The sequence below is a fragment of the Ornithorhynchus anatinus genome, chromosome X1 (genome assembly GCF_004115215.2).
Source record: "Ornithorhynchus anatinus isolate Pmale09 chromosome X1, mOrnAna1.pri.v4, whole genome shotgun sequence".
Taxonomy (NCBI): Eukaryota; Metazoa; Chordata; class Mammalia; order Monotremata; family Ornithorhynchidae; genus Ornithorhynchus; species Ornithorhynchus anatinus.
The window spans coordinates 90,620,484-90,642,731 of record NC_041749.1 but is presented as its reverse complement, the minus strand read 5'-3'; the positions used below and the strand labels follow the sequence as shown (position 1 = coordinate 90,642,731).

The following is a 22,248-nucleotide window of genomic DNA, read 5'->3' as shown; positions in this document are numbered from 1 at the left end:
TGATATAATAATAATCATATTTGTTAAACACTTACTATGTGCCAAGCACTGTTCTAATTTCTGGAATAGATACAAGGTAATCAGGTTATTTACAGCCTGTTCTGAAGAAGCAATCCAACCCTGATTTGGGGAAGTAGCATCTGATGAATTTCTGATCCTAGGGACTGTGTTGTCTACTACTCAAACAATCCATCAATCCATGGTATTTATCGAGAGCTTACTATGTGCAGAGCACTACACTAAGCACTTGGGAAAGTACAATGCAACATAATTAGCAGACACATTCCATGCCCGTAATGAGTTTACAGTGTGACAGTTTGATTTGATAAGACAGTGAATGGTTATTTAAACAAGAAAATGAGGTCAGTAGTCATTTTTCCCAGGTTCAATTTTGAATATGTTTTCTTGTTCACAAATCGTTTGCAGGCCTTTACCCAACAATTTATCCCCATGTACAATTTTTTGAAACTTGGGATTCTGTTGAGACTATAGCTGTTAACGTGACCTGATTTTCTCAGGTGTTTCCTGTCCTAGTACCCCAAAGAGATCCGTAGTAGTGGAGGGAGGAGACGCTATTGAAATAATTTCCTGCTTTTAACTTCCATAGCCCTCATTCCCATGAAAAACACATTTTTCCCCTGTATTTTCAAATTACAATTTGCCCCCATACATCAGCCATACAGAAAAATCCTGCTAATGGAAATCCAGTGGACACAAAAACTTCACACTTGATATTCATGAGATTTGAATTAGCCAAACAACAGCATATGTGACTGCGTCCAAGAAGACAGGTGCCAGCTTCTGAGCCTGTCGTGGGGAGGAAAATGGGATGAAGGGGAAGGGGCATCTTCCTGAGATAGATTGGGAATCCAGTCTCAGAGGGATAGGCTTGAGAAGGCTGGGGGCTGGGGCCATATTTCCAGGGGCCATCATAGATAATAGAGTAGCAAAAGGAGAGTTTTAGCCTCAAAGCAAAGGGCCGGGTATGTAGTCTTGGATCTGGAGCCACTGCTCTGGGCTATAGCTTCAGGGTACTGTTGTGATTCCAGGACCAAGGACAACTTTGCAGGAAAGGGACTGGAACCAGGGCTCTGGAAGGCTGCCGGATTTGTTTGAGGGAAACGTTCCAGGTCCTGGGTCCTGCTGCTCTCAGGAGCTGCAATGGTGTGCAAAAATTCGACAACTCCCTGTAATTTCATTAGAGTTTCTAACTGCCCTTGTTTTGAGAAGTCTTCTTTTGCACTTTTAAATAGAAAGAAACGTGCCAGGTTGTTGTACTTGGGTTTTTTTTTTCCAGTGTGTGCTCTTACTTTAAAAGAATACCAAAGCCACACCGAGGACCTAATGCTGCTCATTAACATTTGTTTTGCAGGTAGTTCATCCCAAAACTGATGAACAGAGATGCAGACTTCAGGAGGCTTGCAAAGATATTCTTCTCTTCAAAAACCTAGATCAGGTAACATTGATTTTTTCCAAATGATTTGAGCCGCGACGGTCTGTTAGCTTCTCCCCTGTCGGTCATCCAAATGGTCCTGTTTGGCTATAGCGTGTGTTTTCGTTAGGAAATTTGGATAGGACTGGATGGCTGAATTCAGGGAAATATAGTTAAAATGCAGCTATGAATTGGTGGTAACACGAGGGAGTTGTGCCAGGAATGCTGGGTCAGGCAGATGACAGGATCTTGTGGAGGCCTCAGAAGCATTTCAAAGACAACCAGTGCATAGCAGGTATTTATTCAAAATGCATTGCTGATGAGAAACTGATTTTAAACGGAGCCAACATGAGCTGCTGACGACCGACAAAAGTGCGGGTAATGTCAGAGAAACAGGTCACAGTTCAAGCTTTATAGAGCTAAAATCTGAAATGAAAGAAGCTTTATTTTGGGGTGGGGAGTCTCTCACCAACTTGAATTTTACCTGGTGTTCCAACTATTTTCCATCATCCCCTTCTTTCCATTGAAACAGCAGCTGTCACAACATGATTTCTGGATCACCCGGAGTTTTGGGAAAGCAGGAAGACTACTGTCCTCTTGTAGAAGCGATGCCTTCTGTGCCTAGAAAACAGATGTAAAATTGGAACCACGTCAAGCAACTTGTAGCACCTTCTGGTTCCTTTTCAAATGCAGAGTATCACTATGGTGGATAGGGTCCGCTTTGCTTTTCGTATCCCCACCCCAGAGCCCATTTAAATGCGCCTTGGAAAGCAGTCAAAACCGAAGCCTAGAGCTGCTCCTGGTGTCACTCTGGGATAGAGGGTAACAAGTATTGCTATTAGCAAGTCCCTATAACCAACAGGAAACATAAACCTTGCCTTTCCTTCATGTCTCAGGAGGAGTAGGACAAATTACGTTGTGTGATGGTGACTAAAACGCTGAAATGTTGACTGATACTACCTCCTGCCAGTTGATGATCAAGAGAAGGAATAATCCTTTTAGAATAACACTAATTGAGGGACTTAAGTGATTGCTATGTGCCAAGCACTGGGATATAGTATATTCGGACTCAGTGTCTCACACGAGACTCACAGTCTAAGCGGGAGGGAGAACAGGTATGGAACAGCAGTCGAAAGCGAGGTGATGTGACCTCGATTGGGGCCTGTGGGAATTTAGAGGCCTCCCCGGGATATAGTCAGAAAGCCTGAACCATGGACTGAGCCTGCAGAGGGATTTCCGAGTGGGCAAGGGAGTGGGAGGAAATCTGATGGGATTCAGAGCACTGGGAAGCACTCACTCCTGCCGCACATAGTTTAGCTACCTAGGAGACTGTAGGTGGGAATTCCTACCGGTGCAGGGGTTTCTGGAATTGCCTCATAACTCTTGAAAAGGTGAAATGCTCCTCATCTGGTAGCCCCTTGCTGGGCAGAGTCTGAGGTCCTAGCAGCTGGCCGGGTTGCAGGAACTATGTCAGGAGGGGCAGGGATAGGAGCCTTCTCCACAGCCTTGCCCTATGGATATTGTGCTTGTGTTTGGGGGTGGCGGGGAGGTGCTGTTCTTGGACATCCCCAACCTTAGTGGGCAAAGAGTGATTGGGAATGGAGTCCTGTCCCCCGTCTCTTCTCACCGAATGCCGATCCTGCCCCTCAGATAATATCATCAGTAAAGGTCACTTGATATTCGGCTTGCTTAATCACATTATATTTTGAAGCTGTGGAACATCAACCCTGGTAGCCGGGGATGGCCGAAGCAGACAGACTGTGCCGGTATAAAGCAGTCAAAGATGGGCTAATTGAGTTTGAGCAAACCCATGTGGACCGTGAGTTGAAGAAGCAGAGCCACAGACAATAACAGGCCCTGAAGGAAGTGGCTGCAGTTGCTATCCACAATCTGAGCAATACAAATGGTGGAAGCGACACACCTTAAGCAATGTCATCTTCAGGAGCCAAGAATGAGACAAGTTTCAAGTTCTAGAACAGTGGAGTTCTCTTGAGTCTAGTGACTAGATAACTCTATTAAACAACTACAGCTGTGCTAATTTTAAGAGAGGAGCTTTATCTTATTTCACTTTTACAGAGACGATTCCCAGTTTCAGACGACAGAATGATCTTTGTTCAAATTGATATTTGTATATTGCGTCCCCTCCGGTGATAGGAAAAGCTTGCTGTGGTGGGTAGGGGGCGGGAGGTGAGAGTGAGGCACTGAGGCATTGTTTGAATCAAATACTCTGAGATAAATAACTGAGCTCTTGGCTCCTTATGCTGGTGCTCTTATTTTATTTTAAGCGTGCATAGTAGTTCGCAATTACCAAGGTAACCACCATTTTAGATGTTTAAAAAGAGGATTAAATACAAATGACCTCATCTTAGAACTGAAGCTGCTTTGATGCTAAGAGCTATATAGTTGAAGTTGTCTCCGCGGGATCACCTTTAAGGTCTTTTAATTGTCTTAGGGTGAGCTCTTAGGGGGTGACTGTCTGAGAGGATGGAGGCAAAACGAAGAGGAAGAGCAGAGGGGAGAAGAGAAAACAAGAGATGGAGAGGCAGGAGGGTCAGGGCCAGAGCCAGAGCGCCTGGAGCCATCAGGGCAGCAGGGAGAGAGAAGAGGAACAGAGCCAGCCTCAGGGGAGAGTCCAGCTGGAACAGGAGAAGAGACAGGGACTGCATTAAGGGAACCCTGACAAGGGCAGGAACACCCGGGAGCAGACTGGGAATTTCTCCTAGGAAAAATGTACTCAGGGAAAAAATAGGAATACAATGAAAAGGTGGTAGCACGGCCTCCAATATAATGGTGCCTTTTAGGGTTGCTATAATTAGTCATGTTAAAATAGGAACAGAAAAGGTTTAAAGCACAGGGCATCATAAACACTGAGTACTAATGTGCAAGAGCCACATTTTTTTTCCCTTTCTGTTTCCTGTGTTTTAATTCAGAGCAAACAAAGCCCTTTTTTGGGAATTGAAACTTTACCGAGAGAGAGGATTCTTGATGGTTTGAAGGAAAATTGTAATGAGGAAGGAAGTTTAACATTGATCACAAGTCCCTATGCTCTAGAGAAGAATGGGCAGGAAATGTGAATTGTGCTATAGTGGGAGACCTGGGTTCAGGGTGGTGTTTGTGCTTGTGGGTGGCTGTGTAGCTGTTACAATCATATTACTCAGGGGGATGGTTAGCATATGGAATTCATTGCCACAGGAAGCTGTGCTGGCAGAAAATATCAATAAGTTCAAGAAGGCTTTGGATAAATTCAAGAGTAAGTGGTCCATAATGGGCTTTTAGGAGGAAAGTTAGGGGCGTGAGAAGGTACAGCCAAAACTCCCTAATGATAGCTATTGAGGAGGGCATGTGACAGCACCTTGAATGTTTTACCTAAGTCAGTGCCAGGTCTGACCTCAGCCCGCACATCCCAGAATTTTGCTCAGCCTGAATGTGACAGTGTTTTGTAATTAGAGAAGCAGCGTGGCTCAGTAGAAAGAGAACGGGCTTTGGAGTCATAGGTCATGGGTTTGAATCCCGGCTCTGCCACTTGTCAGCTGTGTGACTGTGGGCAAGTCACTTAACTTCTCTGTGCCTCAGTTACCTCATCTGTAAAATGGGGATTAAGACTGGGAGCCCCACGTGGGACAACCTGATTCCCCTGTGTCTACCCCAGCGCTTAGAACAGTGCTCTGCACATAGTAAGCGCTTAACAAATACCAACATTATTAATTCAGGATCCCCAAATTTCCACTCCACTTTAGGGAGTGTTTCCCAGCTAGAGCACTTTGAGATGACATGGTGGTTTCTCCCACCATCCACTGATTTGAAGTGCCCCCTCCCTCCCTCTCTTCCTCCATGCCTTCTCACCCCCAGCCTGCACTGGAATCGGTCGGGGTTCAATTGTCTAACCCAAAGCCATGGCTGAAAAATAGCTGCCTTCCTGAAGGGCCTTTTGTTCCCTCTCCCGGTAACACGGTTGCCCAAAAAACTTGACACACGTGTCTTACTTTTTATGCTGGAGGAAGAAGGGAAAACAGAATTTTTTACCCAAATAAGTGTAGGTTGGAACATTAAATGAAAGTGCAAACAAGGGCTAGGCAGTTGAAGTGTTCTAAACTGTATCAGTTCTAGGCCAAGAGCCTCAGGTAAAAATTCTCTTAAAGAATGCAGTCTTTTCCTTTCATAGCCTTTTCCCCAAACTGGAGTTCTGCCATCTTGGGTTTCTCAGAAGGTGGCTCAGCCCATCTAGAGCTGGCATCAACCCAGCTCTCCTGCTGCCATGGGCTTCCCAGTGTGCTTCAGGCTCCAAGCGGCTTCTCTGGGCATCTCTCCCAGGGCCCCTTCCTGCTTCAACAAGCCGGGCACAGCCAGCAAAGACTCAAGGCTTCCTGCCTGCCTTCTGTTTGGACCTTGGTCCGGTCCTAGCCCCAGACCCAATCCTGAAAACTGCATTTCTTCAGCCTGTTGCAGTGTCTTCTAAGGAGAGAAGTCTCTGGGTTGTCCCCTAGGGAGCTGGCAGGAGCCGGGAGCCTACGAAATTGCCAATTACTTCCCTTAGGGAGCATTTAGGAGGCAAATCTCAAACCTTACAGTCTGTCAGTTCTAGAGAAAATACTCTCCCAGGCTGAGTAAGTTCATTCAGTCGTATTTATTGAGCACTTACTGTGTGCAGAGCACTGTACTAAGCACTTGGAAAGTACAATTTGGCAATAGAGACAATCCCTACCCAACAACGGGCTCACAGTCTAGAAGGGAGAGACAGACAACAAAACCAAACAAGTAGAGAGGCATCATTAAGTTCTGGAGAATCTGCTTTTTCCTAACTGGATCTTCAAGGAGGAGCCTTGGCTCACCTGTGGCTGGACAGCACACTGTTCCTTCATGTATCCTTTGTGGTATCATTAGAAATTGAACAATGGGCTGGATGGACCATGGATCTGTGGCTTACGTTCTTATGTATTTTTGACCTGCAGAAATGATTTTTTGAAAGTCATCCCAAAATCCATTTGCACGCTGCCGTGAGACATAGAGACGAAACCTGGATGGCACCCCTTGATTACTAATTACAAATCACCTTTATGAGAACGTATAAAATGGCATAATATCCTTTTATCTGCTAAATATTGAAAGCAGCCTCTTTCCTCCCCGTTTGACCCATAGGAGCAGTTGTCTCAGGTCCTTGATGCCATGTTTGAGAGGAAGGTGAAACCGCAGGAACATGTGATTGACCAAGGAGATGATGGAGACAACTTTTATGTCATCGAACGGTAAGAAATTGAACCTTGTAATTGCACAGTCCTGTTGCCTCATTTGACAGAAATCCCCAATTTAAAGTTTCCACTAGGTGTTTTTTGGGGGGGGGGGGGTGGCGGTGAGGCGGTAGGAAGGTTGGCCAACAAAGGTGAATGTGAGTTACAAGATTGTCCAGTGCATAACCAGGAGGCCTCATTATATTCAAGTACATTTCCATTTGTCTACCAGAGTCCACTTGACTTCACCCTTCTCCGATTGTTCCCAGAAAGTTTCCCACCCTCCTTATCTATAGAATCCTTCTAAATGTACAGGAATGGAATGGGGTGGTTGTCTCTCTTGGTCTGCGTTGGTGCACAATAAGCATTCATCAGAGCCCAGCGAAGTGTGCAGGAGGGGGAGAGAGAGAGAGAGTGTGTGTGTGTGTGTGTGTGTGAGAGAGAGAGAGAGATGTGGGGCAGTTCGAAATGGTTGGCGAGCTCTGAAAGGAGGGAGGCCTGGCTGTAGAAAAACCAAACCTGGCAGGAGAAAGACACCGTGGTTTCTCTAAGGGGAGAGGAGGCCCCAATACAAGGATGAAAAACCGCTGAATAGAGGAGACTCTGTGCAAATGGTATATTTAGATTTTTCAAAGGGCCTTTGACAAGGTTTCACTCCAAAGGCTTTAAAAAACAACTTAGTAATCGTGGGATTGGAAGGAATGTTCCATCATGAATAAGAAACTGGCTAAAACATAGGAAATAGGAGGTGGAGTGTAAATATCTCTCTATTTCAGTGTAAATAGAGAGAACTGTCAGGCATCTGGGTTTAACGCTTTTATATATGACCTGTAAGAGAGAATGTGCAGTGAAAACTCACTTTTCTGATGACCCCCCCCTAAGCTTTTCCAATCAGTAAAATGCAATGAAGACTGGTCAAGAAGAAAGGATTTAGAACCTGGGTCCTCTGGCTCCCAGGCCCACACATTATCCACTAGACCATGTTGCTTCTCTGATTTCAGCCACCAGCACTCAGCCGCACAAACACAGGAGTGGAGGAAAAGAACCCTTGGAGTCGGTGGTGCAAGAGCAGTGGAGGGTCTAGGGGATAGGGAGTTGAGTTTGGTGGAGAGGGTGGTGTTGATGATGTGGACTTAATAATCAAGGGAGAGGAAGGTTACTAGGGAGTTTAGGCAGGTGATCGCTTGGGACAAGTAGAGTGGGTCCCAGAGCCTCTAAGTGCCAGTATGGGGTGAGGACCGAATTCTGATTTAAGAGGGTTTAGGTGAGGTGGCATATGGAAAGTTTGTGGTTGGATAGCAGTAAGTTGGTTTTGGTCAGGTTGGAGATGGAAATAAACTCCAGGAAGACCTCATAAAACAGAGTAAGTGGCCTGAAGAGTAGCAGATGAGCTTCATTATGAGCAACTGTAAGGTAATGAAGCGCATCTAGGGAAAAAAAATGCAAATTACAATTATGTGATTATGTGCTCAGAGCTAATAGTCATGATGCAGGACGATTTCAGGGACATTATTGACCACTCTTTTAAATCACACACTGTGGCAGCAGCAGTCAGAAAAGCCCAGCATCATCAGAAAGGGGATCACAAATGAAATAAAAAGACATAATTTTGTTATCTTGTATCCAGGATCTAAAACCGTGGATCACCTCTCCCTAGAAGAGAATGTGTAGTTCTGGTCATCCCATATTTGCAAAGTCATAATAGAGCTGCAAAACATGTATAGAAGGTCAAACAAGATGAGCAGGAGAATGGTGACACTTCTTTGGGGCTACAGACTGTGAAAGACACAGGCCAAGAGGGTAATTGTTTACAAAATCATGAATGATGTGGACAGGGCGAACACATAATTGTTTTCCAAATCCCACTACACTAAAACACGACGTATCTTCAAAGCAGTCAAGAGGAAACACTTCTTCACACAGTGGGTGGTAAACAGATGGAATTCATTACTATAGGAAGTTGTATAGACAGAAGATGTCAGTTCCAGGAGAAATTTGGATACATTCTTGGGTTCGTGGTTCCTAATGGGTTACTAGCAGGAAAATTAGGGATGTTACATGGTACAGTCTTAAACCTTAAGGTCGATGCCAAGGAGAAAATCCATTACACCGTTTCTCTAAGCCTCCTGTTACCACTATCGGAGACAGAATACCAGGCTGATCGATCGATCATCAATCTGATGCAGTGATATCATTGCCTAGGATCATATATTCTCCATCTGCAATGGTTCCCTTCCCTGGAGAGGGGAGGCCTGATGGTCTGGTCCACCAGCACTCGCTCTTTTGTCTGGCCAGACCCTCGGTTTTATTTACCTGTTGCTCCTTTGAAAGTTGATTTTGTGTGTGTGTGTTTGGGGGGAGATAACTATTTTGCCCGGGGGGTGGGGGGGAGGGATTGAGTACTACTGTGTATGTGTGCACATGGGTTGATGTATAATTGCATCCACCATGAAATGGTAAGCTCCCTGAAGGAAAGGATTGTGTCTCCTGCTACTATTTTTAGTATAGTACTTGGCACTTCCTAAATGCCAAGGAATGCCAGGGAGGGACTGGATTTGGCAGCTTTGAGAAGGGACAGCCTAGAAAGTTACATAGTGATGGTTAGTCATCCAGCATCAAGACAACGTTCTTCGCTTCACTCCTTTACTGGTGGGACATATGAGGACAGTAGATGATAGGATATTCAGCTGTTCAATAGTGAGTCGAAGTGGGGAGAATTTAACAAGAAGGATCAAAGAGAACTCTTAAAAGATGCAGTAAAGCAACATTTCAGACAGTAAAGCTTAGCTGTGTACAACAGTTAGAAATGGGGGTCATTTTTTTTTTTAGCCAAGGCTTTGAGACTCTCACTTGACCAAGAGGCAGGGTCCAGAATGGTTCTAAGCACTGCAGGGAGCAGAAGAAGTGTAGGAAGGGACGAGTTTTACATATACAAGTTTGGAATGGATTATCAGTCTCACACTAGTCTTAGGAACACTTGCATATATAACTACACGGGTGGTAAAATTTTATCTTCTAACCCCAAAGGACAGCTATCTAGGTAGATATATAGCTATATAGCCATGTTAGTCCAGAAGATATACATCACTGTCACATTATATTGTGACCAAAATGAATATCATTTCCTCCTTTTCATAATATAAATGTCCTTTGATAATTTATGTAACTAAGGGGGTTAAATTTCATTTCTCCTCTGTAGAAGACCATTTCAGGGTCAGATTAGAACTACTCCAGAAGCTGGCCCCTGGAGGCACAGTGGGTTTTGAGATCTGGAGGGATTTTTATTAGTTTATGGGTGGGAAGGGGCAGTCTAGAGGTACTGGGGAGAGGCCTAATTGATCCTCCAGGTTTGGTTAAGACACCAACTAAATCATCGGGAATGTGGGAAGAGGGCACACCCTGGCCCCAGTGCCTATCTGACAAAGCGTAATGCAGGGCCAGAAGGCATGTCAAGTAGCCTGGTGATTTTTCATACCATCCTTTACTGGAATGAAATTTACCAGGCCATATTTATTTTTTAACCTTCTAGGCATGGGGGCATGGAATTCACAATAGCTAAGAAACTGATTCAACAAAGACTTGTAGTCGAAATTAAATCAACTGTCAGTCTTCAATCATTTATTGAGCACCTATTGTGCGCACAGCACGGCACTAAGTGCTCTGGAGAGTATAGTAGAGTTAGAAGTCACAATCCCTGTCTGCAAGGAACTTGCAGTTTATTCGGGGAGACACACAAAATAAATTACATGTCGGAGGAAGAAGAGAATGGAAGGATGGATATGTGGATGAGTACCCACAGAGTACCATAGTTGCGTAGGAAAATTGATTGCAGATGTTCTAAGGGGAGGTGTGAGTGCATAAGTGGAGGTGACACAAAATTGCTTAGGTAATAGTTGACCTAGAGGGATAAGGAAAATTAATCAGGGAAGGCCTTTGGAGAAGGTGGGATTTTAGAAATGTATCAATGAGTAGGAAAGGTATGGTCCGGCAGATTAGAAGGGAAAGGGAGTGCCAGCCAGGGGGACTCAGGCAGGAGAGACAAAAACAAGGCTCAGTGAGTAGGTTAGTTTGAGAGGGACTGAGTGTTAGCTGGAGAGGAAAGTGTATAAGTAAAAGAAAGAGAGCTGATGGTCAGGAGTTTCTGCCTGATATGGAGAAGAATAGGTAGCTATTGAAGATATTTGAGGAGTGGAGAGAGACATGAAGAGCAATTTTATATGAAAGGATTGAGGCGGCAGAGCGATAGGAGAGGGGAGAGCCTGAGGGCAGGGAGACCAGAAATGAACCATCTTCAGGAGTTGTCAGGAAGGTGATGGACATCTGGATCAGGGTGGTGGCCATTTGGATGGAGAGGAAGGAGTAGATTCCAAAAATGCTGTGAAGGAAAAAAAACACACAATAGGATTTAGCAACAGGTTGGATGTTAGAGTTTTACCATTTTAATAGTATTTGTTAAGTGCTTACTATGTACCAGGAAGTGTACTAAGCACCGAGATAGATACAAGCTAATCAGGCTGGACACAGTCCATGTCCCACATGGGGCTCCCACAGTCTTAATCTCCATTTCATAGATGAGGTAGCTGAGGCACAGAGGAAGAGAAGTGACTTACCCAAGGTCACACAGCAGACAAGTGGCAGAGCAGGATTAGAACCCAGGTCCTTCTGACTCCCAGACCTCTGGGCTCTCTCCATTAGGCCATGTTGCTTCTCTTTTGGAGACTGAGAAGTCATGGGTATGGGCTTCTGGGACAGGGCAAAGGGTGGTGGTGTCAACTCTAGGGAGGAACCAGGAAAGAACTGGAGGTAAAACCTAGGTTAGATATGGAAGCAATTACAGGAGAAAGGAATGTATAATCAGAAAATTAATCATGATTTAGACCTTTGCTGCAAAACTGACCATCAAAAATTCTTCCCTTTGCAAATGGCAAGAGGCCACGTATCAAATCTTATCATTAATGATAGTTTTGAGAACGCACTTCAGTTTTGATCTTGGTTTAAGAGCTGTGATCAGTTAAATACCCTTCAGGATACTTTTGCAAATAATAGAAATGGTTCTGTAGCTAAATCCTGAGGAGGCTTGGCTTTCTGAAAATCTTGTGGAAGTGTCTTAGATTTTACAGATGGAGTTGTATTATCCTAATTCAGGCTGAAATCAATGGAAATAACCAACAAAAAAGTAATTTATTATCCTAGATAAAAGCACTGGCCTGGGAGTCAGAAGGTCATGAGTTCTAATCCCAGCTCCACCACTCGTATGCTGTGTGACCTTGGGCAAGTCACTTCACTTCTCTGTGCCTCAGTTACCTCATCTGTGAAATGGGGATTGAGGCTATGAATCCCACATGGGGCAGAGACTGTATCCAACTCGATTTGCTCAATTACCCCCCCCCCCCCCCCACACACACCCAACCCCCAGTTCTATAAAGCAGGGGTTGTGTTCTTGCAGAACCCTGTGTTAAGGCAAAGCTTTATAGCTTTGTACTCACTGTGTTCAGTAATACATGTTGTCCTTAACCATTTATTCCAATACTGCATTAGGCTGTTTCCAGTCAGATTCTCATTGTTAAAAGATGTTCCCTCATTCTAATCTAGCGTTGTAGCCAAAATATCTAGGGGAAACACGCATTATGGCAGAACTGAGGGTGCATGTGTATGTACATACAGGAATCTTTTAGCACCTTTTCACAATATTGCTGCTGACTTTAATGCCAGTATTTCTTCTAGCAGGTAACTACCCACTGGGTTATGGCACTGGGGACCATCAGCCCTCTGCTGCAGTCCTTTCAGCTGTAAATGGATCCTACATGGCAAAAACTTAGACGTACCTTTTGTAACGTGCCACACCCCTGGCCACCTGTTCCCTTCTTCCACATACCCCATTACTTAAGCATTAATTCATGTACAGATCCCCTTTTTCTCTTTCATCTGAGCTGTAAATTATTCCATGTGTATCTCCCAGACTTGGATGTAAGCTACTCAAGGGCAGGTGCCATATCTACAGGCTCTGATTTACTGTCCCAGGTTCCTAATAATCATAGTAAGTATAGTGCTCTGCTCAAGGGTACTTTTTTTTTCCATTGTATTTAAGACACTGTACTAAGCACTGGGGTAGATGCAAACTAATCAGATTGGACACAGTCCCTGTCCCACATGGGGCTCCCAGTGTTAATTCCCATTTAACAGATGAGATAACAAGCCCAGAGAAGTGAAGTGACTTGCCCAAGGTCACACAGTAGACAAGTGGTTGATTGCACTTGGTGCCCCAGGTGAAACATGCCTGGCAAGGGACAAGAGTGTGAATGGCACCGCCCAAGCCGCTAGCACTGTAATCAATTTCTTCTGGCAGGTTCTCAGTCTTGAAGAAGAGTAAGGTAACACTAGTTTTGCAGCCTGTGCTAAATTTACCTTGGCTTAAACCTCATTCAATCTCTCTCCTTCCCCTTCAACCTTTGAAGTACTCTCTTTAACTTCAATAGAGAGATTAAAAGCCCATTTCCGCAGCTCTCTGTTCTTTGATTGGAAACAAATAATGCAAGATTTCCAGTATGGTAACATAAGGTTTTGTTTAACATAACTTCTAATCCATCATCTTTTATTTGTGTATCGCTGCATTGCTCGATCACAGAGCAGTATTTATTATGGCTCTCTATCAGTCTCTTTTTAAGATATATTATTTTGGTCTCTCTTTGGACTTGGGATTGAAGCTATATGCTTTACATTATTTCCTAACCAGGATGTATCAGTAACTGAAAATTTCGTTCTCTATTCACACTCCCTCCCATTCTTTGACCTGCCTGGCAAACCAGTGACATGCTCCATCTCTGAGCTGGTGATTTAACTGTTCTGCTCAAAGAGATGGGATCAGAGTAGAGAGGCAGAGAGCGGAGTGGAAGATAGATGAGAGCATGGGGACTGAAATGTAGGGGCAATTCATGATGGTGTAAGGGAGAGAACATAAGTGAGCATAACCAGAAAAGCTGGTTTAGTTGGTGAAAATAGGAGGAAACAGGTCCTAGAAAACAAACTAGGAAGAATCAAATAAAGAAATGTAGTTCCTGGAAGAAAGAACTAAAAGGGAATGTAGAGAGCAAACACGGGGAACACCTGACCAATGTTGCCAGAAAAAGTGGGGGAAGAAAAATTTGTCAGTAAAGAGCCAGAGAAACAAGGAAAAAAATGAACCATGGATGAGAGGCACAAAAGACCAAAACAGGGAAGCCTGGGAGGAGGAGAAATAGGCAACTTGCGCACAACATCATAAAGAAACAAGGATGAAGAAAGACAGAAACAGAGCCAGTGAGAAACTAAAGAAACGAACCACAAAGTTTAGCAGGTACAAATACAAGAGAAACTCAGTAGGTACAGAAAATGCAGCCACAGTAAAGCCTCACTAATTCAAAATATGTGTGGGCAGAGGAAGGGGTCCTGTCATGAAAAGTCCGAGTCTAATAATATGTAGTCTTCAGTGATTACTCACAAATATACGCTGCGTATGTATGGGTAGATGCTAAGAGCACAGTGAGAAGGCAGGAAGGAAATGAATGGAGAGAGAAAGCAGATAGTGAAAGACAGGAGGCCAAGTAAATAGGGAGAAGCCAGCACAGATATTGTAAAAGCCTCTACTTCTACTGAATGATTGCTTTAGTTAGGTCGAAACCCAAGATGCTATTTTAGAAACAAAACTGGGGCGTTCTAGCTGTAAAATTTTAAGAAAGAATCCTGCCGGGAATGAGAAGTGGTGAACAAAAAAGGAGTTTCGTTCTGAAGCGAGTTTGCCTGACGAGGGTTGATCTTTGATGATAGGCCTGACGAAGCAGAGCGGGTATGGCATGCGTACATCCTGTACACACCTTGAGATGAGAGTTCTCTAATTGATTTTTCCGACACCGTTCATGCTGATAGATTACTCGTCCTTTTTGTTTGTGTTTTTTTGTGGTTTTTTTTGGATTCCAGTGGATTGTATGATATTTTGGTATCAAGAGAGTCTGAAGATCGCTGCGTTGGCCGCTATGATAACCATGGAAGTTTTGGAGAACTGGCCTTGATGTACAACACTCCGAGAGCTGCTACCATTGTAGCCATAACAGAAGGTGCTCTTTGGGGATTGGTGAGTATGAGAAAATTACTCTCATTTGTGAGTGGCGTATCCCAGTCTGCGTCCTTGTCCATTCAGCTCCATAGTAAATCTCTTGCTGGCTCTGTCAAGCAGCATATGAAGTCTTCATGCTAATGCAGTTTTCTACTTCCCTAAAATGGTTGGTCAATAAACCATAATTCCAGATACATTGACAAGCCCGGGACTTATCACTTTATTGGCAGCTGGAGCTTTAATTATCATTCCCTGTTTGTGTCAACGAGAAGAGGCACAGGTAACCATAATTTAGCATGAGAACCATCCCAAACCCCTCCTGTCATAGAAGACCATTGTAAATGATCTGATAGAAGGCTTAGCCAGTGGTTTCATTCTCCAAGGGTTCCAGAGCCCTTCGGTGTGCACAAGCATTACTTTATCTTTGATTATTAATTTCACAACAGCAGAACGTAGTAGGTGAGGAAAGGAGTGACTAGAAACTACAAAGAGGAACTGGGGAGACAGGATAGAGTTGATCTTAGTTGGCATTTTGTTCAGGATCTGGAGTTCAGAAAGTCCACAGGGAACTGTGATGCTAGATGAGTGACCTTGTTTGGGTGTGTGCCCTGAACACCATCTTTGGTTGTACCACCTAGGGCTGCTCCAGGACCCCATCGCCAAAGCCACCGCCCTATATTAAAGGGATGTGTCACGAGCTGTTTCCGTTAGCTTTTTTGAAAATGGTATTTATTAAGCACTTATTCTATCTGAAGCACTTGGCTGAGATCCAAGCTAACCAGATCAGCTGTAGTCCCTGTCCCGCATGGGGCTCACAGTCTCAGAGGTAAGGAGAACAGATGTGTTATCCCCATTTTACAGATGAAGAAACTGAAGCCCAGAGAGGTGAAGTGACTCTCCCGGGGTCACACGGCAGCCCAGGGGCAAAGCTGGGGTTGGAATCCAGGTCTTCTGACTCTCAGCCTCATGCTCTTTCCACTAGGCTGCACTGTCACCACCCTAGGCAGACCTACAGGTTCTATATCTTCCTCTCTACCCTCTGAGACTTTGTTTTTCCTAAGCTAATTGAATCTTGCCAAATATATCCTCTCTGGAAAAATAAGCTACTTACAGATCTAAAATAAGAGACCTTGAAATGACATGACTGGCATACTCTCTCTCTCTTTTTCTCTCTCTCTGTCATGTGTGTGTGTATGGATGTGTATATTCAGGCATCCTATTTTTGGAGTGTGCAGTCTGTTAGCTGTCTCATTCTCTTATCTTAACCTTTAGGTTTCACTGGACATCTGGAGGGTGGTACTCTCAGCAGAACTTTCTTCCTGGCTCTATGCAGTGTTGTTTTCTGTGATCAGCACGGCCTAGTGAAAGGAGCATGGGCCTGAGAGTCAGAGGACCTGGGTTCTAATAATAATGTTGGTATTTGTTAAGCGCTTACTATGTGCCGAGCACTGTTCTAAGCGCTGGGGTAGACCTAGGGGAATCAGGTTGTCCCACGTGGGGCTCACAGTCTTAATCCCCATTTTACAGATGAGGGAACTGAGGCACAGAGAAGTTAAGTGACTTGCCCACAGTCACACAGCTGACAAGTGGCCCAGCTCTGCCAATTGCTTGCTGTGTGACCTTGGGCAAGTCACTTTACTTCTCTGTGCTTTAGTTCCCTCAACCGTAAAGTGGGGATTCAATACCTGTTCTCCCTCCCATGTGGGACAGAGACTGTGTCTGACCTAATTAACTTGTGTCTACACCAGCACTTAAAACAGTGACACATAGTAAGTGCTTAACAAATACCATAAAAAAGGCAACATGGCAGAGAGGCATCCTAAAGGTGTCCATTGAGACAATCGTATTTATTGAGCACTTACCGTGTGCAAAGTCAATCAATCAAACTTATTTATTGAGTGCTTACTGTATGCATCACACTGTATTAAGCACTTGGGAAAGTACAACATAACAGAGTTGGTAGACACGTTCCCTGACCACGAGTTTAAAGTCTAGAGGGGGAGACAGACATTAATACAAATAAATAAATTACAGATATATGCATGTGTTGGTAAGTGGGACTAGGCAGTAGGGGGTGAATAAAGGGAGCTAATCAGGGTGATGCAGAAGGGAGTGGAAGAAGAGGAAATGAGGGCTTAGTCAGTGAAGAAGACTGGAGAGGGTGTACCTTTTAATAAGACTTTGTGCAGGGGAGTGAGGAAGAGAGAGGAACGAGTTAGCTCTGAAGAGCTCTGAAGAGAGAGGGCTTTCCAGGCCAGAGGTGGTTCGTGGGTGAGAGATCAGTGGCGAGATAGATGAGATCAAGGTTTGGTGAGTAGGTTGGCAGAGGAGTGAAGTGTGCAGAATAGGTTGTAGTAGGAGAGCAGCCAAGTGAGTTAGGAGGGGGCGATGTCCCAAGATGCCCTAAAATTGGCAGAAGAGTTTAGGGCAGACCTAGAGCTATCTCTGAATTTTGTTTGTGGGTGAACCCTCCAGCAGGGTGGAACCCACTGCTCTCCCAGTGCTCTGGAAAAATACAATGATAAGGGTGGGGGAGGGGAGCTGATTTTTAGATTTCCACTGGGCCTCCATCATCAGGACATTTTGAGAGAGTTGTCTGGCTTCCGAATACAGAGTTGAAAGCGAAAAAGAAAAATGCTGATTTAACAAAATGAGAATCACATTAGGATCTAAAATACCCTTTTCTTAACCAAGCACATTAGACAGTGCAACACGAGCCATTTGAAAGTTGAGAGTATTTATTCTAAAGCGGAAAAAGGAAAGGAGGAAAAAAATGTGTTTTGGTTCCTTTGATTTAAAGATAGCCTAGTCAAGGCATCCAGTCTGATGCTTTCTATCACCCCGAATAAAATTATTCTCTGTGCAAGGATGGAATGGTGCATTCTGAGTAGAAATTTAAAATCTCCCTCTAGTTCCGATTAGTAATGTTCCATTGAGCATTTCCTTTTTTCTGCCTGAAAGAAAAAAAACAGAGACTGGTGGATAGACTCAGGCAACCAGAATTGTTCTGTTTCCCCAAAATATGTCTTTGGTTTGCTTTCAGTTTTTCCATGTGAAAATCGGGTTGGTTTCTCCTTCACTTACAGACTGCCGATGGTGTCCCAGGTGTTTTTGATCCTGTGGCCTAGTGGATAGATCAAGGGCCTGGGATTCAGAAGAACCGGGTTCTAATCCTGGCTCTTCCATTTGTCTGCTGTGTGACCTTGGGCAAGTCACTTCACTTCTCTGTGCCTCAGTTCCCTCATCTGTAAAATGGGGATTAAGACTGTGAGCCCCATGCAAGACAGAGACTATGTCCAACCTGACAAATTTGTATCTACCCCAGTGCTTAGTAGAGTGCCTGGCACATAGTAAGCGCTTAACAAATACCACAATTATTATTATCCAATAATAATTACTTCTGTTGGTCTCTCCCCTCCCTCCAGCTTTGTGCCCCCCCCCCCCAACTTAACTCCTGAAACATAACTCACTACTGCTTATTCTGTAGCAAATATTAGGTGGGTGACTATCAAATGACACAAAATATGGACCATCAGTGCCTGGTCGTCACACGTGCTGGTTCTTGTGGGCTGCTGGGATTCTTAGTCCCACAGCAGTCTGACAACTGCCACTCTTGCCAGAGATCCACTAAAGGCAGGAGGCCTGGAGGGCCCCTGCGAATGTCAGAGCCTGCCTGAATCTGGCTCATAGGCTGATCAGGCTTGGGACCTGCAAGCTGACCTGCCTGAGCTGGCCAGTTAATTTTCGTGTAACTTGAAAGTTTGCAAACTGAACCCAACTGTTGGGTTTTTTTCATTCAGTTGTGTGCCCACATCTGTTCAGTTAGCTAAACTTCTGGGGAGTACCAAAAGGCTTTCCCCTTTGTTGATTCGAGGCTGGATATTAACCAAGGCATTGAATCTGCTGATTTTCACAACTACTCAATATCTTGGGTACACTTGGATGTAGAACGGCCAAGCTCTCTATCGGTCACAGACATCTGCAGCTCAGCATTTAGGGGTCGATTTGGGAAAACTAGCTGTGCAAAATTATGCTCTACTGAAGATTTGAAAGGTGTGGGAGATCGATAAATAAGTACAAACACCCTTCTTTAGGACTGGAAAGTGCTATTTGTACTTCCAAGGATACAAGCCGATTCTCTCCAGTCAACCCTAAAATCATATTGCTAATCCTTAAATACATGTAATCTCCCAAATGGAGAGACAGCAAAGGCTTTCATTCATTCATTCATTCAGTCATATTTATTGAGTGCTTACTGTGTGCAGAGCACTGTATGCTTGGAAAGTACAGTTCAGTAATACAGAGATAATCCCTTCTCACACCAGGTTTACAGTCTAGAAGGCTGGGCTTACAATCCAGAAGACTGGGTTTACAGTTTTGAAGAATATGTGTTAAGCTCTTACTATGTTATATGCTAAGCACATAGTAAGTCTTAATCCCCATTTTAGAGATGTGGTAACTGAGGCACAGAGAAGTGAGGTAACTTTCCCAAGGTCACACAGCTGACAAGTGGCAGAGACAGAATAAAAACCCACAACCTGACTCCCAAGCCCGTGCTCTTTCCAGTAAGCCATGCTGCTCCTCATATACAGAGTGGTACATACAGCACAAAGAAGAAATTTATAACTCCTTCCTATAGTTTGGATTGTATCTACACCATGAGGCAATGTGGCCTAGTGGATGGAGCATGGACCTGGGAGTCAGAAGGACCTGGGTTCTAATTTCCCCTCTGCCATTTATCTGCTTTGTAACCTTGGGCAAGTCATCTAACTTCTCATTGCCTCAGTTCCCTCATCTGTAAAATGGGGGTTAAGACTGTGAGTCCCATGTGGGACCTGGACTTTGGCCAACCTGAATGCCTTGTATCTACCCCAGTTCTTAGGATAGTGCCTGGCACAGAGTAAAGTGCTTAATAAATACTATTTTAAAAGATTGGGCAAAAACTGAATCCTGATTATTCCTGTGATTATACAGAACACTGCTTTAGGCCATGGGCTGTTTACTAATCAGTTGTCTAATATAGAGCTTTCTAAAATGCCTCTATTCGTGACATGTAGTATTCAGTAAATTATGGTTAGAGGAGAAAGATGAGGTAAGGGAAACATTTATCAGGGAAGCTAACGACTCTGAGGATACTCTTAGTGGAAATGTGAGAGGGCGTGGGCTAGTTCAGCTTATCCTGAACTATGACCCCACTTAGCAACAAGAATAAATTCAGTGCAATTCTTGGTAAAAAACATTTTTTTTTTAGGAGACAGATTAGAGCTGAGTTATGTGTGGTTGCTGCTCATGCTGATTTCCCGATTTTGTGAGTTGTAGAAAGAATCATTATGGTTATTTCAATAAGTCGTTCGCAAATCTAGAAGCTCCAGGAAGTGGGGAGTGCACAGTTGACTCAGTGGTACAAATAACGACTGACCCATTTGTACATCACTCTTTAGCCTTGGTTACAGGCAATTCCTATTCCTCTGGCCGCTTGCACAGCAGCAATTGCAGCTGGCGTGATTTAGAAGAACAAAATGTCTCTCTCCTCTTGTCTCCTGAAATTCCTCCAGCCTTCCCAGCAGAACCCCAGTTAATGTGAGGAAGATGGAGGAATTGGGAGGAAGTGTCACCCCAACTCCTTCTCCTTTCCCACAGCTCTTGGGTCTTGCATGCAGTGCCTTCAACCTGGCCTCTTTCCAGGACAGATGGCTAGCGAGAGCCCGGGTAGCTTTGAGGTGGATGGGGAGGTGTTCGTCTTTTGTTTTTACTGCAATTTGAAGTTCTGTTCTACTTGTTCTTCATGGAGTTAATTCAAGCCCCCTGAGTAGCAAACTCAAAAGTGATAACTTAATAAATATTCAACTGGATTTAACTTTTCCCTCTCATATGGATTTACTGCTCTCATAGATTACTGCTAGTTGCCCTGTAATCAATATCTGTAATTACTCCGTGAGTAAAATGCCAATTTTGCAAGCACCCAATTGCTTTAATAACATTTGCAGTTTTTCGGTTTCTCTGATGTCCACCATATTTCTTTCAGACTCTTAAAAAGTCAGCATTAGCATTCACTTATAACAGCTGACACATCTGTGCCCCGTCTTGCAGGATCGAGTGACATTCAGAAGAATCATACTGAAGAACAATGCGAAGAAGAGAAAGATGTTTGAATTGTTCATTGAATCCGTGCCCCTTCTTAAATCCCTGGAGGTAAGGTCTGTTTTGGGGAAGAGTTTGAGTTTGGAGGCGGTACTTGTTTGGGGGTGGTTTTCCAAATGAGATTTTTAATTAAAGGGCTAGATTTAAAATGAGTCTTGTGTACTTTCACAAAAAAACATACCAAATGAATTTGGTTTTTGGTCGCTAGTATGAAATGTTCTGATCTAATTTTTCCAGATGAAACTGTGTGTACCTTCATTCGTCCTGATTGGCATATATCCATCTCACAAAAATCATATGTGTTTTGGTAGAAATTGTAGCAAGAGAGACTGCAGACTGAAATAGCAAGGGATGAAACAAAGCAGGATGGAGGTGTACTAGAAAGATCGGAGTGGGAAGCTGCCTGCATCTGCTGGTACTAGATCTAGGATAAACCAGCTCTCAGCCCTTCATATTCATGAACACTAAGCATACTTCCTGAATTGTAAGGGAAAAAAAATAACCAATTGCCATCTAATGGCATACTTAGAAAAACTGTGATGTTTATTACAAAGCGTAATTTAGTTTAAATCACTTTGGCCTACTCGAAATGTACTTTTGTTCTTTAGAACAATGAACTCAAATATCATTCTTTTGGTCTTTGTATTAGAAGGGAATCTTTCCTTTTTCAAGCTTTGAACACAAACTGGACCCATCAAATTTTCACATTATGCGTGGAGGAGACAAAAGAGCCTATAAGCCTTTATGAAACAAATTGTTCTTGATTTTCTTGAAAATTCATACTGTGTATCGGCATTGACATAAGCACTATTTAGCACCATTTTGTCAACCATCAATTGACTGGAAAAAAAAATAGGTCTTTGAAGCAGCGTTCCTCAAAATGCCATATTTAGTTTATCTCTAAAAGCTTGGACTTTAATGTGAAACGGTAACACTAAAGAGGCAGAACCTTTGAAGCAGGTATAGTACATTGATGTGGCCCAACGTAACAAAGCTCAACTTAGTGGTTTTGATATTAAAACATCTCTTTCTAAATGCATGATGATTTTTGTTTTTGGTGTTTTGGGGGGGGGGGGTGGTGGTGTTGTGTTTTTTTTCCCCAAAATAGACTATGGCAGATTTTTATTCTTCACATTTCCTTTGCTCAGTTAGCAAAAAGGAAATAGTCTAGCCGGCTTGAGAGCTTTGTCCCAATGGGAACTTTCTTGCACTGCCTTGCAGTCTCTAGGCTGGTCTACTTAAGAGTATTTAAATTTCAAGTCTTTGGTTCAAGTTCCAAATTTGCTTAAGAGGCAGCACGATATAGGATATCTAGAGACAAGATACCTTGATTCTAGTTCTGGTTCTGCCCTTGACTTGCT

The 22,248-nt window shown here is 43.7% G+C and overlaps 1 protein-coding gene across 1 annotated transcript in view; it reads left to right on the top strand.

Annotated features, from left to right (window-relative positions):
- PRKAR2A (protein kinase cAMP-dependent type II regulatory subunit alpha) overlaps positions 1-22,248 on the top strand; it is a 149,491-nt gene that overhangs the window by 105,520 nt on the left and 21,723 nt on the right. Inside the window, exons 4-7 of the mRNA XM_029050513.2 lie at positions 1,373-1,456; positions 6,569-6,675; positions 14,611-14,764; positions 20,837-20,938. Coding sequence (XP_028906346.1) covers positions 1,373-1,456; positions 6,569-6,675; positions 14,611-14,764; positions 20,837-20,938 — 447 coding nt within the window. The remainder of the gene's footprint in view (positions 1-1,372; positions 1,457-6,568; positions 6,676-14,610; positions 14,765-20,836; positions 20,939-22,248) is intronic.